Consider the following 15,656-nt stretch of genomic DNA (forward strand, 5'->3'; position numbering starts at 1 on the left):
TCTTTTCTCCACACACCAGCAATTGTAAAGGCCTCTCTTTTTTTAATGTTTAGGCTTATTTTTATTGGAAAGGTAGATCAGATTTATGGAGAGAGAGAGACAGAAAGATCTATCCACTGGCTCATTTCCCAATGGCCACAATGGCTAGAGCTGAGCTGAGCTGATCCAAAACCAGGAGCTTCTTCCAGGTCTCCCACGTGAGTATAGGGTCTCAAGGCCTTGGGTCATCCTCTACTGCTTTCCCAGGTCACAAGTAGGGAGCTGGAGCAGCTGGGACACAAACTGGTGACTATATGAGATCCTGATGCTTGCTAAGTCTCAGATTTCTCTTCAATCAAAAGCGGTGGTGTTCTGCCCACATTCTATATTGTAGTGCCTGGGTTCGGATCCTGGCTCTATCCCTGATTTCAGCTTCCTGTTATTGTGGACTCTGAGAGGCAGCAAGCAATTGCCCACATAGCTTATGTGGGAGACCTGAATTGAGTTCAAGCTCCCAGCTTTGGCCTCAGTCTGGCCCTGTCCATCTCAGGCACGTGAGGAGTGAAATGGCTGTAGGGACCTTCCTCTCCAATACATAGATTAATTTTTTTAAAGAGAAGCCTCTTCTGCTTCCTCGCTCAGCTTTAGGCTAGGATTCCTCTTTATGCTATCTCCCTGGATTCTGAGCCTTCGCACAGTTAGGGATGTTGTATGCACAGATGTCAGCTTCATGTCATGGGCTAAAAGCTTGTGCTGTTCAGGACTAGGTCTGTCCTGTGCACTCTCGGGTCCCCAGGGCATGGCACATGAAGAAGCCAACGGTTATTGCTCTGAAGGAGCAAATCGATGTCAACACCCATTTTGCAGATAGCTTGCCTTCCCACCCGCCCCGAGAGAGGAGATGGTTCCGTGCTGTGTCTTCTCCCCAGGGCAGTGAGCTGAAGGGCAGAGAGGGGACGGGTGGAAGGAGAGGCAGTGGGATCAGAGTTCAGTGGCCCGTGATTAGGTCATAGCATGGGCCATGCAGAAAACCCTTTGTGAGTGCAGTTGGAGGTCCCAGGTGCCCAAGGGGTACCCTGGGGAGCCCTGTGCTCGCTATATTTTGGAAGTTCACAGTCCATAATCATACAGAGGAAGCAGGGTGGGGTGGGGTGCTGTCTTCTCTGTCCATATTTATCATACCGTCATGGTTTCACCATGGAGCTCCATCCAGCAACCCAGTCCAACTCGATCACTTCCTGAGGCCCCCACCTGCAGACATGGCCATTGGATTTTTTTCCTGGGTGCCTTCATACGGGCTCCACACGAGCTCATAGGCGATACCCAAACTGCTTATCTTAAGCATGACAAGCCTCCAATGGGCTCAGGCTCTCGGGCTGGGGAAGCCAAAGCCATGAAAAACGCTTGCTGTCTTCCTAACCAAGAAAGAAACTTACACCAAAAGAAAATAGGAACCCAAGGGACTGCGGCCCTCCTAGGGCAAGGAGAAGAGGAGCAGTTGACACAACTTCCTCGAAACTGTATTTTATGGAATGTTTTGCAATTGTTAGAGAAGGAGAATCTGAATATGTGAAAAAAAAGTTCATGGGAAATGTTTATTGGGGAAATAACCAAACATGGATATTAACTTTTTTTTTGCACCAAAGTAAATCTTTTTGAAATCCATTTGCACACATTTTTTTTTTTTTTTTTACAAAATGTGTATTTGTTTTTATATGCTTGAAAGGCAGAGGGAAAAAAAGGAGAGAGAGAGAGGGAAAAAGAGAACATTATCTTCCATGTCCTATTGAGTCTCAGAGGGCTGCAATAGCTGGGGATGGGTCAGTCCAGGAGCCTAGAACTCCAGCCACCACCTGCTGGCTTCTATGGTGCGTGGGAGGTAGGAAACGGGGGCAGGATTCAGGCCCAGGGACTCCGGGATGGGATGCAGGTGCCCCATGCAGCATCGAAACAATGGCATCAGACCCCAGCCCCATGAAGTTTTTGGTTTTGGTAAGAATCTATTCGTGAAATGTAAAATGAGTGGATTTGGGAGGAAAGGCTAACTGCAAGACCAGCCAGGGAGGCCGGGTATGTTCTAGGCTTGCCCTTTCTTGAAAGTCTCTGAAGATTTTTCAAGTCAAGCTGTGGAACATCTGTTGCATGATGGAACTAAGGTGTAGGACTGGGGAGACATCCCCATCTGGGGTCTCCATCCGGCTGCCTGACCTCGGATGTCTCCCTCTCTGGTTCCGGGGCTTAGGGTCCTCATCTACCCAGCAGCAGTCAGATGTCTGTGTTACCCAGGAGTGTGGGAAGATGAATGCATGGGATTATTCTCTGGGCCAGCAGGGAAGAGGGCGTGGAGGCCTCCCTTCCACCTGCCAAGCCCACAAGGGCACATAGCAAGGAGCTGGGGACCACCCAGGCGAGCAAACAGCCTGTCTACAGGACAGGACCATGCGTGGTCAGCAGCTGGGAGGCCTGGCCTGGACAAGTCCCAGGTCAATGCCGGGAGCAGCCACCCAAGCTGTGTGGAGCATTGAGACATGGAGCAGGCTTCCCTCACTTCCCTCCACAGCCCTGGTACAGCCACAGCCTCTCCCACCACCCCCTTCCCTTCCTCACCTCGACACACACACAGCAGAGAGGACCCCAGCACAGGGCTCCTCCTAGCCCACCTTATCGCCAGAACCAGTGGGGGCTTTCACAAGGTAATCCCAGCCATGCAAGGGTTGGTTTAAGGTCATCTTAATGGATGAACTGATAGAACAAAATCCACCCTGTTACCTTAGGCAGCAGAGCCTGGTGGGGTCTATGGCCGCAGAAGCCAGGTTTCTGAGAGAACTTGCCTGCCTTACAATGCTGGTTCTTCTCATTCATCCACAAATGTTTACTGAGAACTGGGTGTTTGGCCTAGCAAGATGCCGGCATGCGTTATCAGAGTACCTGGGTTTGATCATGGCTTAACTCTTACTTCCAGCTTCCTGCTGGAGGCAGTGGGTGGTGGCTGAGTATAGTTCAATCCATACGGAAAACCTGGATTGGGTCCTTGATTCTGGCCTGGCCTGGCCCTGAGTCATCACTGTGAACCTTTTGGGAGCAAATCAGTGGCTGGGATAGTTTTTTTCTCTCTCTCCATCTCTCAAATACATATCTAAATAAATACAGCTTGCAAAGGTTGACCAAGCCCCACACTGTGGCCCAGGAGTTATTCCGAGAGTCTGGGTTCCATCTGTGGGAGAGAGCAGAGGCAGACGCGTGGCAAATCCAGTGCTGCCTGTGGAAAGGGGGCAGAGCTGTGGAACGCAGCAGGAACCAGAACAGAAGGAGCTGCTCAGGAGCACCAAGCCCTCTGTGACGGTGACAAAGGTGACATGCAAGCAAAGCCTTGGAGGAGTGAGCAAGGGCCCACATAGACCTTGGGGGAAGTGCAGGGGCAGTGGGCCAGGGCGCTGAGGACAGATGGGATGGACCCAGCCTGGCTTGCTTGAGAAACAGCCAATAGGTGGAAGGTGACTTACAGAGGTAGGGGAGTCGTGCAGGGCCTCGTCTTTTGGCCTCTGCTGCCCGAGATGGGAGCCTGGGAAGGCTGGCCCTGAGGGCCCTGTGAGCTCCGCAGCTTGGCTGTGAACCCTGGAGCATAAGTCATAATGCAGCCACCCCTGCCTTCCCTTCCCTTGGGTAGGGAAAGTGGTTTCCATGCACCTAAGAAGATGGGGTATGGCTGACAGGGAGCAGAAGCTCCCCCCCCCCCACTCTACCCCAGGGAGGCCCTGGGGTCGGGGTGGTCTTCCCTAAGGAGAGACGTGGTGTAGATCCCTCCTGGGCCTGACTACCTCACCGTTGCGGCCCTGTTTGTGAAGCCTCTTCAACCCCCAGCGTCCAGAGAGTAACTTCCCACGGTCAGTTGCAGCCAAGATGTTGCTCATCTGGCCGGGGTCAGAGGTCAGCCTGGGCGCCAAGGTTGGGCAGACTCAGTTCTGGGGTCCAAACCCCTCTGAGCCCGTTCCTGCATTCGCTGCTGTCCCTGTATCCCCCGCAGCGTTTGTGTCTGTGGGTCCCGAACCAGACGGTGTTTACACAAAACATGCTGAATTTGCCGGCAAATTCATCCTCGCGTGAGGACTCCCTAATGAAGCTGCCGCCTTCCCTACACCAGGTGGCGGCAGGGAGAATGAGTGAGGTCTCCAGCAGTGGAAGGCAGCAAGAGGCTGTAAGGACTTGGAGAAGCCTCTGGGTTTCTAGGCTACTAGGTAGGGGGCACTTTTCCCTTAGGATCTTAGGACGGAGCCCTTCTGCACCTGCCTTCGCTCACGACCTGCTGTGTCACAAGGCACTGCCCTTCTCCTGGCCTCGGTCTGCAGCTCTAACAGGGCGGTAATAATCCTATCTGGATAAACTAACTCTCAGGGCGTGAGGAAGTTTAGTTACTCCGGGCCAAGCAAGGCAGGAGGGATGGCTCATCCAACTTCAACACCTGGGATGGATTCCTAGCTTCTACCCTTGGCTGGATCCAGCTCTGGCTATTTTAGGCATTTGGGGAGTCCGCCAGCAGCTGGCAGCTCGCTTTGTCTCTTATCTGTTTGCCTCTTGAATAAATAGTATGGTGAAACAACCCCCACCCCCCGCCGCCCCATCATTGCTGCTTCCAAAACAACGAGGGTGGTTCCTATGTCTCTTTATAACTTGGAAGCCGAGGGTGTTCCAGGTTAAATATAAGTCGCGGGAACTTCTCCAAAGCCTTTATTGCTACCACCATGGTCACAATTATTTGTCGGTGTGTCCCGCTAGCATGAAGTTCCCATGCGGGGACGGGTTTTTCTTTGTTCCCGGGGCCCCAGCAGGTGCATTGGAACGGGTGGTGGGAGGGGCAGGAGGCGGCGCTGTCTGCGGCGAGTACTCTTGGAACCTGCAGGGGGCGCTCCAAACGCGCCCGCAAGGCAAGGCCCCGCCTCCGGCGTCCCGTCGACGCGCGTGCGTCGGGGCCGGCGCGCCTGCGCCGGAAGTGCTGCGGGGGCGCGTGCGCGGCGCAGTGGCCGTGGGGGTTGTTGACGGACCCGGAGTGGCTGTGCTGGGCGCCATGCTATCTCCCGAGGCGGAGCGAGTGCTGCGGTATCTGGTGGAGGTGGAGGAGCTCGCGGAGGAGGTGCTAGCGGACAAGCGGCAGGTGGGAGACGCGTCCGTCCCGCTGGGGCCTGGCGGAGGGCAGCGCGCGGGGGACTGCTCGGCCACCGCCGGCCGACATGATGGTCAGACGCTTGGCCACAGCGCAGCGCTGGCGTGCCGTCCCTCTCCTTCTTTACTTGCTGTGCCCTCCAGCCTTGGGCTGTGTCCCTGTGTTGCCTGGGCCTCGGTGGGAGTGCCCTGGGCGCCCTGGTGGGAGACGACCCTGTGGACCTCACAGGGAGCCCCTATTTCAGAAGGCAGTGTCCAGGGCGCCCTGTGGACATGCACAGGTGGCTTGTGTCTGGTTCTAATCCTAGTGCAAGAGTTCACGGGGGCAAGGAAAGGATCTAGGTTCTAACGAGGGTCTCCCTGACCGCTGTGCAGAAGGCGGATAATGTGGGAGCGCAGCGAGGTGCTGTTAGATTTACCGACCAGCTGTTAAAGTAAAAACACCGGCAAAGTAAGCAAAGAGAAGTCCGTTCCTGGGCCTTTGCCTGCACGTCGAAGGGGAGGACCGCAAGTGGGAAAGACAAGCTGGGTAGCAGAGACTTGGGTGCTGGCATCATCCCTGCTTGGGCCCTCATAGGACAAGGCATGTTGGTCTTTGTCCATCATTGGCTTGTATGTGGCCTTGGCAGCCTTCTGGGCGTGCCACATCTCCTTAGCCAAGGTCACTGTGGTGTCCACCCACTTGCTGTAACCATGGTAACCATCAGGTGCACCTGCCACTCAGGTTGTGGTGATGGGGAGATGGACCCAGTAGGCAGTGAGAATAGTAACACGGCAGGTGAGGCACTGGAAAGAGTGGCCTCTGCTCCGTCCCCCAGGCGGGTAGGGGAGAGGTGGTCGTGTGTTTACTTATAAAGGGTAGACTTGAGGGAAGACTGGTCTGATTAAGAAGTGCCTTGAGGTATGCTGGCAGTTTGCTGAGTGCATACTTGGGTGTCGGTTCCTGGGAAGGCTCGCTTTGCCGCTGATGATTATTTCGGGGAGTGAGCAAGCAAATGAAGTGATGGAGCTCCCAGCGCGTGGCTGGGTTCAGTGTGACCCCCCTGTCCCCAGCTGCAGAGCCCGGCTCTCCCTGTGCGCCCGCTCCTTAGCAGCTGCTAGATGTCACCTCACCCAGCAGTACCTTATTGTGAATCTCTCCTCATCCTAAATCAGAAGCAGCTGGAGCAGTTGGGCTGCAAGGAGAGCTGCTTTGTGGGGGGGAGGTGTTCCTGCAGTCTGAGTGGTTGTGATTTGCTCAGGACTCGGGCTGCCACGGAACTGCCCAATTAGCAGCCATTCCCAGCACCTGCGCCAGGCAGGCGTTCTCTGTCAGGGGGTGGGAATGGAGGCGGACAGCCGTCCATGGGAGCCAGCTGACCTGTGCCCTGTGCGTTTCAGATCGTGGACCTAGACACCAAGAGGAATCAGAACCGAGAGGGTCTACGGGCCCTGCAGAAAGAGCTCAGCGGCTCCGGTAAGCTGCGTGTGCGCCTGCCATCTCGTCACCTTCCATTCTTACAGCGGCCACCGAGTCATCCACGTAGACCGAAGCAGGCTGTACCCCATACAGGCGCTTGTATAGTGACTGTGTGTCAGAGCCAGAAAGCTTCTGTCAAAGCCCTTGTCGTGTCCCTGATGGAGACTGCGCCACAGATGGTGTGCCTCAGCCCTGGGGGATGCGGAGACAGCCAGTGGAGGGCGGGCAGCTGTTGCAGGTGCTGCCCAGATTGTGGCCTGGGGTTCCAGCTGGTACCCTGGTGACAGGCTGTCAGCTCCTGGCTTGTCAAAAACAGCAGACACAGAGCATGCCGGGGTGAAGCATGAGGCCCCAGCGATGAGGCTGCACGTGGAGTGGAGTTGAGAACAGGCAGGAAGCAAAGCTCTAGATGTGGCCAGGGCATAACGGGGTAGGGGACACGAGTAGGGTATAGAGCAGGCCTGGAGGACCAAGAGGAAGTTGGTGTTTTGGGCTTCTGGTGTCACCCGCATAATGTCTAGTGTCATCCTAAAAGACCCTCCCCCCTGGCCAGTGTTCTCTCGCTCCTGGCTCTTCACACACACACACACACACACACACACACACACGCGCTCCTGGTGCTTCCGACACACTCCCTTACACACACGCTTCTGGTCTTTGCTGGCCCCGCATCCTCTGCCTGGCTTGCTCTTGTTCCTGGATGGACCTCAGCAGGGCTCACACTGTTGCTTTGTTTGGGTCTTTGCCCAGATGGCACATGAGGAGTGAGGCCTCGAACCACTTGGTGTGCCTCCCCTCCCCTAGTATTCCATAATATTTTCTTTTAAAGGTTATATTTATTGGAAAGGCAGATTTACAGAGAGGCGAGGCAGAGGAAGATTTTCCATCTACTGGTTCACTCCCCAAATGGTTGCAACTGCTGGAGTGGAGCTGATCCAGAGCCAGGATGCAAGGGCCTAGCGACTTGAGCCATCCTTCACTAGTTTCCCAGGCCACAACCAGGGAACTGGTTGGGAAATTTAGCAGCTGGGACAGGAATGCCCATGTGGGATTCCAGCGCTTGCAGGAGGAGGATTAACCTACTGAGCCATCACGTTGACCCCTCCTTATCCTTATTTTTCACATTTTTTAAAAAAGATTTTTTTTTATTGAAGAGATGAAGATCTTCCGTCTGCTGGTTTACTCTCCAAATGGCCGCAGTGGCCAGAGCCGATCCAAAGCCAGGAGCCTAGAGCTTCTTGGTATCCCACACAGGGGCAGGGTCCCAAGGCCTTGGGGCATCCTCTACTGCTTTCCTAGGTCACAAGCAAGGAGCTGGAAGGGGAGCAGCCAGTATATGGACTGGCACCCATATGGGATTCCGATGTGTGTGTGAGGACTTTAGCCACTGGGCTACTGCATTGGGCCCCCCCCCTTTTTTTTAAGGTTGTTTATTTGAAGGCAGACAGAGTCTCTGTCCTGTGGTTCACTCCCCAGATGGCCACAATGGCTAGAGCTGGGCCAGGCCAGGGCCAAGAGCTTCTTCCAGGTCTCCCACATGGGCGCAGAGAGGGGTCCAAGTACTTGGACCATCTTCCACTGCTTTCCCAGGTGCATTAGAGCAGGGGACTGGGTTGGAAGTAGAGCAACTGGGACTTTAACCAGTGCCTATCTGGGACGCTGGCACTGCAGGTAGCAGCTTTGCTTTGCCAGCATGCCAGCCCCTCATGTAGCTTTCCTGAGGGCCTGCCAGACCGCCGTGGCATCCTTCTGCCATGGGGACAGGAGCCTGGGCTTGTTCTGCCATTCTTTCGGCTTGCTGCGGGCAGCGCCCAGCAGACAGTGGGTGCCTGCAGGCTGTTAACGGGAGTGTCTATTTCAGAGGATGTGATGGTTTGCTTCGGAAGCATGTTTATCAAGATGCCGCACCCTCAGACCAAGGAGATGATTGAGAAAGGTAAGGTCTCCCTGGCGTGGTAAGGACCTGGCCCGGGAGTCGGGTTCGGGCAGCCTGGGGAGCAGGTGCACCTGCTGTGGGTTGGATGGCTGCCCTGTTGCTCTGAGTTAGGCCTTCTGTGTGTGCAGCATAGTGCTTGTTAGGAACTAGTTGGGTTACAAGTACCATTAAACAACAGCTTGAGGCTTTAGGGAGACAGTGGCTCAGGCTTTTCCCGCAGAGGTGGGCCGTTCAAGATGGGCAGAGTTGCTGGGCTTTGGCTTCTGACCATCTTCTGCTGCGTCATTACAGGCCACATGTCTTGGCCCGGCTAAGGCCTCTCCACTATGTTCTTTGATTCCAGAACTAGGGCCATCTTCCCCAGGGGCTTCCTGCTGACGCCTTGTTGGCCAGAATGTCATGGCTACAAAGGATGCTGGGAGTATGAGTCTTTTTTTTTATTATTATTTTTCTATTGGAAAGGCGGATATACAGAGAGGAGAGACAGAGAGGAAGATCTTCCGTCTGATGATTCACTCCCCAAGTGAGCGCAACGGCCGATGCTATGCTGATCCGAAGCCAGGATCCAGGAACTTCTTCCAGGTCTCCCACGCGGGTGCAGGGTCCCAAAGCTTTGGGCCGTCCTCGACTGCTTTCCCGGGCCACAGGCAGGGAGCTGGATGGGAAGCGGGGCCGCCCGGACTAGAACCGCCCGGACTAGAACTGGCGCCCATATGGGACCCCGGACGTGCAAGGCGAGGACCTTAACTACTTGCGCCACGGCGCCGGGCCCGAGTCTTATTTTTTATACTGAAAACAGACTTGGAGAACAAACCTGTAGGGCAGAAGCAGGGAATGTACACGAAATCATTGCTTCTGCCCAGGCCCTTGGACTCCAGTGAGTCTGTAGGAGGCTAATGTTGAAATGGGTAAGTCTGTGCTCATGTTATAGCAAATGGCCCTGGGCAGGTAGTTTCCACCCCTGCTATAGGGCCTGCCCCAGTCTGGGCAGCTAGCATGTGCCAGGCATGTCTCCAAGCCACAGGTGCTGGAACCCTGGAACGGGAGTGTGAGGGCTGACAGCCGGGAGCAGGTGGGTCCAGGGCTGGGCACAGGCGGGGAGGAGGCTCAGGTTTTTGCTCTGTACCCTGGAAAATGTGTAAGCCCAGAGGAGTGCTTCAGGACTGCCTGGAGGAGTTTCCAGCTGTGCTCTCCACACATTACTATTGTAATTACAACACTGGCATTTGTCATGGCCTGTGGGCGTCTGGCTGCAGGCTGCTGGGGCTCTGCTTCCAGAGCTGGTTGGTCAGGATCTAGTCTTGCGCACTTCTGGCTCTTGACCTGGCCTTGTCCCTTGTGCCTCGAGGGGTTCCGCCACAGTCCAGGAAGCTCCTGAGGGTCTGCCTCACTTTATTACAGAGGAAGACCTTCTATCCATTGATTCACTCCCCAAGCGGGGCTGCCAGGATTAGAACCAGCGCCCCCGTGGGATCCCATCATGTGTAAGGCAAGGACTTTAGCCTCTAGGCTACTGTACCGACCCCTGCCTCATGTTTATGGTGGAAAATAACCCTAGCTCAGGCCACGAGGTGGGGATGGCTGTCAGTATGCCTGGGGTGACCCTAATCTGTCTACACTGGGTTTCAGTAGCCACCCCGTTTTTCCACGGGGTGGAAGGTACCATGAGAGAGCCTGGCTGAGGGTGTGCCGTGACTGGAGGATGGCTTTGTTCCCTGGGGTTAATGTGGTTAAGTTTGTGCATCAGGCTTGCCTGCTTGGTATTTAGGTTGTGTCTCTACCACACTGCTCTAACCACCCCGCCCAACCTTGCCGGACTTGGGCCTGCAGAGTGCCTTAGCTGTCTGGTTCTGCTGCTCTAGGGTCTCTGGGCTGCAGGTGCTTCCACTACGCTTTCTGTAGTTGCACTGTGAGGGCGGCCGGAGGTGCTCTTTCCCCATACACTGCTACCCATGGTGTTAGCATAGTGGAAACCAGGGCAGTGCCCTGGCATGTGGCCTGCTGGGTCCTTGAACCTTTATTCCTTCCTTGGTGGATCCAAGGTTTTCTCAGAGCCAAGTGCGCTGTGGGGCTGGCACCCCCACTCCTGGGTTGGTCAGCAGCACATGGCCCACCTCATTGTTCACCCACCTCATTGTTTCAGATCAGGATCATCTGGATAAAGAAATTGACAGACTACGGAAACAACTGAAAGTGAAGGTCAGCCGCCTCCTGGAGGCCCAAGGTACTGGGCTGGGGGGCTGGGGGGCTGGGGGGAGGGGCAGGTTGTGTCTAATATCTAACCAGAGACTGGATGGGGAGGGCTGGGGGTGCGGGAAGGTTGGTGGGGCTCACTGAGGAAACTGGTGGGCTTGAGGTCCGAGCCGAAATGCAGAGTGGGTGGCAGCAGCTCTGCAGAAGCTGGAGCGCTCGGGCCACAGAGCCCCGTGACTGCAGGTCCGTGGCGACCCAGGAGCAGATGCACTGCGGAGTTTGATGCCCGTCCTGCCAGCACCTGAAGCGGAGTTTGGCAGCATTCGTGCCACGCTAGCTGCTTTCTTGGGCCTGGCGCCAGAGGCAGCAGTCGGGCAGACGGCGGGAGGCCCGGGCACTGATGGGCTGTTTTCTCCTCCCAGGCAAACCGGAGCTGAAGGGCTTTAACCTGAACCCCCTCAACCAGGACGAGCTTAAAGCTCTCAAGGTCATCTTGAAAGGATGACGTGTGAGCACCGTGGTGGGGAAGTGCAGACCAGTACCCCCAAGTCGGAGGAGTCGGGCAGGGGCAGCTGTTCCTGGAAGCAGCAGGCAGCTCGCCGGGGCTCCCTGCTCAGCCTGTGTTGTGCTGGCCTGCTGGGCGGTGGTGGGAGGGGTCCTCGGCCCACCACCTCAGCCTGGAAGATACTGGACCTATTGATGGGCTCTGGCGGCCACCAGCGGGTGGGTGGGGGCGAGAATGACTGCAGTCTGCACTTGCTGACAATGGCCTGCTGTTCCCGAGGGGCCCCAGCCGGAAGAGGGACAGAACTGGGCTGCCTTCCTGCCTGCCTCGCAGGAGGGATGTTTTGCAGGCAGCACCTGTAGTGGATCTGGAGCAAGCCTGTGCTTCGTGGTCACTGCAGCGGCCGTCTGGGGGTTGGCACACATTCCCCTGCTGCATCCAGGGCACATGTGCCACTTACTGGCTGCCTTTGTGGCCTGGGCTCTGAGTGGGCCAAACCATCCTGTGTTCAAGAAGGGCTCAATAAAAACAGCGAAACAAAGACTACTAGCACTTTCCTCACTGCTGCTCCAGTGAGCACCACCATCCCATCAGCACACCGCCTGTGGACAGTCACGTGACACAGCTGTTAGGACACCACTCGGGACGGACATCCCAGGCGCAGCTTCCTGCTAGTGCGTACTGTGGGAGGCAGTGCTGATGGCTCAAACGCAGGTGGAATTCTGGGACCTGGCTTCTGGGCTGAGGCAGTAGGGACTTCCAGATGCCTGTAAAGCAGGGAGACCCCCATCCCCGGGGGATCACAGGAGCTGGTAGCTGCGGACAGTGGGGCACGGGACCCTCTAAGGATACGGGAAGGGTGGAGCACTGACTTGCAACAATTTCTAGGTTGCCAGGGTGAAGGGGAGCAGGTGTCCCTCCCGTAAGCTGATCCCCTGCATATGAACGTCAAGTGCCCCTCCTGCTCCCCGGCTCAGGGCTAACTGCAGGTGGGGATGCGAGTGGGAGCGGTCCCTGTACAGCCTCTCATAACTTTGGATTTTTAAACCCCACTTAGATATTGTAACAAACCTGAGTGTGTGGACACCCCCTTGTTGTGACTGCCTGGCTCCCCCGCCTTCCAGGGAAGGAACACCTGTGCCGGGGAACCACTTAACCGGGGTTTGCCGGTGCTTTCCTGCTTCATTCCAACCCTCCTTGCTTAACCTAGGCCGGCACAGTGCACTGCTGTACCCAGGAGAGCTGGGGTATCTGCAGGTGGCTTGGGGGAGGGGATGTAGACCGTGAAACAAGCAGCCCTGGGCATCCTGCCTTCAGCCTGAGGCTTTGTTTTGAAAATTTCCAACCTGCAGCAGTGTAGGTGGACGCTCTGTTAAGATCTTCGCCAAGCAGCCCTGCCTCCCCATCCTTACCTCATTCATGCGTCAGCGTCAGAGGCTATGGCCCACTGGTTTTTCACTGGTGGTCAGTGGGTCGGGGCTGAACTCGATGGGCACAGTAGGGCTGTGCCAGGAAGAGAGGACAGGTTTGGGGGCTCAGGACTGCCCTGTGTTGCAGTGAGTAGTCCAGCAGCTACTGCACACAGAGCTTAAGGACAAGTTCCCTGATCCCTGAACCCCTTATTCCTCAAGGACCCCTTTCAGTACTGACCTCGTGAGATGTCAGACTGTAGCTGGCAGCCTCCGCTGCCCCAGGCCGTGGGCCAGAGACTCCAAGACAGGCCTGTTCTCGTTTATTAGACGCCATCTTCAGGCTAGCAGAACCTGCTGCATTTGTCTCCTGGGCCTGACAGCCAGGCCAGTCCATCAAGGTTAGAAACCCATCCAGTCCTGGCGTCAGCTGTCTCCTGGTGCCAAGATGCCTGGAGGTGGAGGGGGGTGCCCAGGCCAAGCAGCAGCTTAGCCAGCACAGCGGCTGCCAGGCCTGTGGGAAGGGAAGTAGGGTGGGAGAGGCCTTGGGGCCCACCCGTGGCCACCGTGGCAGTCAGCTTGAGGATTTCTTCTGGACTTGCAGGGAGTGGAAGAGCTGCCGCAGCTGTGTCTCCCGATCGTTGACGCAGCCTGGAAGGGAAGGGGCCTGTTGGCTGGGAAGGCTGATGCGCTCTACCTGGGGGGCTCCACTCCTGAACTGCCGTGGCCTCCTGAGGGGTTCAGCTCGCTCATCTGTAAACCAGAATCATACACACCCTTTGTGGGGAGTGGACTGAAGGACTCACGTGAACCACAGCCAGCATGGACTAGGGGCATACCTCCAGCTGGGGCTGCTTCTAGTGTGTTCATGTGAATACGCTAGGGACCCCTTGCAGAACTAATGGGGAGAAGACCAAGGCTTATTCAGCATGGTTGTCCTTCGCCTCCAAGTCACAGAGCACAACTAGGAAGTGGACCTGGGCTCCCTGGCACCTCACGCATACTGTTAGCCATCCCCCTGGCTGCCTTTGCTCAGTTCAGCTCCATGGAAACACAGCTGGCACAGCAGCTGGCACCTGGTGAACATTAGTGCCCAATGACCATTTGCTTTCTCTGCTTCTCTGACCCGCGTGCCAGGCACGGTTGGACGAGGACGACTTTTCCCCACTAACGGCCCTTGGTCTCCCGGCAGCTGGCCCGGACAGTCAGTGCTGAGCCACCGCCTCTCCCAGCACACTCCCTCCCTTGCTTCCTATTTATTCCCAGAGCTGATCCTCCAGGGAACTCCATTGTTGTTTCAGCTGGGATGTTGCCTGCATGGGCCTCCAGGGCCACACAGAGAGCTGGAGGTAGCCACCATATTTCCGAGCCTCGAGCCTGGTCCCTGCTCCCTGGGCTCCAAGCCACCAAGAGGCTCTACGCATCTGAGGAGCCACCCTGCACGTCTCCAGGGCTGCCCCAAAGGCAGCGCTGCGGAACCCTGGCTTCACTCCCAAACCTTCACATCCAGTACATGGCCAGTCCTTCTTGTAGTTCTAGACTCTGAAGTTTGCTGATCTTCCACCTGGGTGTGCCAGACCATGTCACTACCTTAGCAATCCTCTTCCTACCTCTGACAGCTCCTCCTGTGCTTAGCGCCACACACTCACTCGGTGGGAAACCTGGGGGTGATTCTAGAAGCTTAAAGCTGCTGCCTGGATCAGCCAACCAGACTGTTGCCTCTGATAGGCGTCGGGTGCACCTGACAGCTCACGGGCGTGTCTGCAGAACAACCTAAGAGCATCACTGCTCTCCCTGTCTTCCTCAGAAGCAGCAGCACCAGCAGCATAGAGCTGGTGTCACTGGCCACAGCATCCCTCCTGTTCTAGCACTCGCCCTGTGCAAGGCCACAGTCCCACTCTGCTCGAGTGTGGGGAGCTGGCCGGGCCCTTCCTCTAAGCTCACGGAGAAAGAATGCAATGTTTTCTCTTTAGAACCCTGTGAGGAAGCCAGGGTTGGTCTGCTGGGCCACATGGAAAGCGAGGCCCCGCACATGTGGATGACATGTGGATGAGGCTGTCCTGGCCAGCAGGTGCTAGGCAGCCCGCCAGTTGGCCTCTTGGCTGTCCCCAGAAAGACCTGGAGAATTCTTGAGCGTAAGGTCATTTTGCACTGCGAGCCTGTGGGAGAGGCCCCACTCAGGCCCCAGCCCCACTCCTGAACAGGGAAGCTGCAAAAACATTAAAGTCTTCCATGGACGCAAGAACTGGCGGTGGGAACATTGCTCACACACTCCCTTGCCTTGCTTTCTGTGGGGTAAACCATTCAATGTCTCGGTTCCCCTGCCACTGGGGCGGCCTTGGGACCCAGTACTGGCCAGCAAGATGCCAGGAGAGGTCCCTGGGAGGGCTTCTATTTGGAAAAGCCACTGACTCCTAGGTCTTCCTATTTCTTCTGCCTGGGACAGGGGCTCAGTGTCTGGAGCTGGAGCAGTCATCTTGACTCCATGAGACTACAAGCAGGACTTACCAACCACGTGTGCAAAGCAGAAAGAGCAAAGGCCTGCCCGAGACTTCCTGTTGCCCCAGAGCAATCACTCCCTCTGGTTCATTGTGGCCCTGAGCTGCCTGCAGCCAAACCCACCTCTAAGTCCTACCCAAAGAGGATTTTAAGAAAAAAAGGAGTCGGGCATTATGGTTCAGTGAGTTAAGCTACCATTCAGGGTAGCTGATTCAAGTCCTGGCTCTCTGTGCTACTGTTGCAGTTCCCTGCTGACAGACCTGAAAGTGGTGGATGAGGACTCCAATAACTAGGTGGCCTGGGTACCTGGCCCGGCTGGAGCCCCAGGCTCCTGGCTTTGGCCTGGCCCGGCCCAGCTGCTGCAGTCATTTGGGAAGGGGACCAGCAGATGGAAGGTCTCTGTCACTTTGCCTTTCCAAAGGAAAAATTGAAAAAGCAAATAGCAAATGACACACTTGGGAAAATACCACACATTAGAGGGGTCTTATCTTTAGCATATTCATATAGAAAGGCCTTATA

The 15,656-nt window shown here is 56.0% G+C and overlaps 2 protein-coding genes across 4 annotated transcripts in view; one reads left to right on the plus strand and one right to left on the minus strand.

Annotated features, from left to right (window-relative positions):
- The first annotated feature begins 4,977 nt into the window (after nucleotides 1-4,977).
- Nucleotides 4,978-15,504, plus strand: PDRG1 (p53 and DNA damage regulated 1). 2 transcript variants are annotated; one of them, XM_040981668.1, is made up of 6 exons: nucleotides 4,978-5,128; nucleotides 6,517-6,592; nucleotides 8,457-8,531; nucleotides 10,675-10,755; nucleotides 11,147-11,232; nucleotides 15,085-15,504. In XM_040981668.1, the coding sequence occupies exons 1-5, from the start codon at nucleotides 5,042-5,044 to the stop codon at nucleotides 11,227-11,229; spliced, it is 402 nt and encodes a 133-aa protein (XP_040837602.1). In that variant the 5' UTR covers nucleotides 4,978-5,041; the 3' UTR covers nucleotides 11,230-11,232; nucleotides 15,085-15,504. The 2 variants fall into 2 exon arrangements, with proteins under 2 accessions (XP_040837602.1, XP_040837601.1); XM_040981667.1 differs by lacking the exon at nucleotides 15,085-15,504 and having other exon boundaries at nucleotides 11,147-11,770.
- Nucleotides 12,951-15,656, minus strand: part of TTLL9 (tubulin tyrosine ligase like 9) — a 36,451-nt gene continuing 33,745 nt past the window's right edge. For both annotated transcript variants that reach the window (XM_040981666.1, XM_040981665.1), the window contains one exon: nucleotides 12,951-13,289. In XM_040981666.1, the coding sequence (XP_040837600.1) occupies nucleotides 13,213-13,289 (77 nt within the window). In that variant the 3' untranslated portion in view covers nucleotides 12,951-13,212. The remainder of the gene's footprint in view (nucleotides 13,290-15,656) is intronic.

Source organism: Ochotona curzoniae, unplaced genomic scaffold (genome assembly GCF_017591425.1).
Source record: "Ochotona curzoniae isolate NIBS_2020 unplaced genomic scaffold, NIBS_Ocur_1.0 contig_3520, whole genome shotgun sequence".
NCBI lineage: Eukaryota > Metazoa > Chordata > Mammalia > Lagomorpha > Ochotonidae > Ochotona > Ochotona curzoniae.

Coding starts and splice junctions, on each gene's coding strand:
- PDRG1 (XM_040981668.1), top strand. CDS start 5,042: ATGCTATCTCCCGAGGCGGAGCGAGTGCTGCGGTATCTGGTGGAGGTG. Junction 8,532..10,674: donor CAAGGAGATGATTGAGAAAG/GTAAGGTCTCCC, acceptor TCATTGTTTCAG/ATCAGGATCATCTGGATAAA. Junction 10,756..11,146: donor CCGCCTCCTGGAGGCCCAAG/GTACTGGGCTGG, acceptor TTCTCCTCCCAG/GCAAACCGGAGCTGAAGGGC.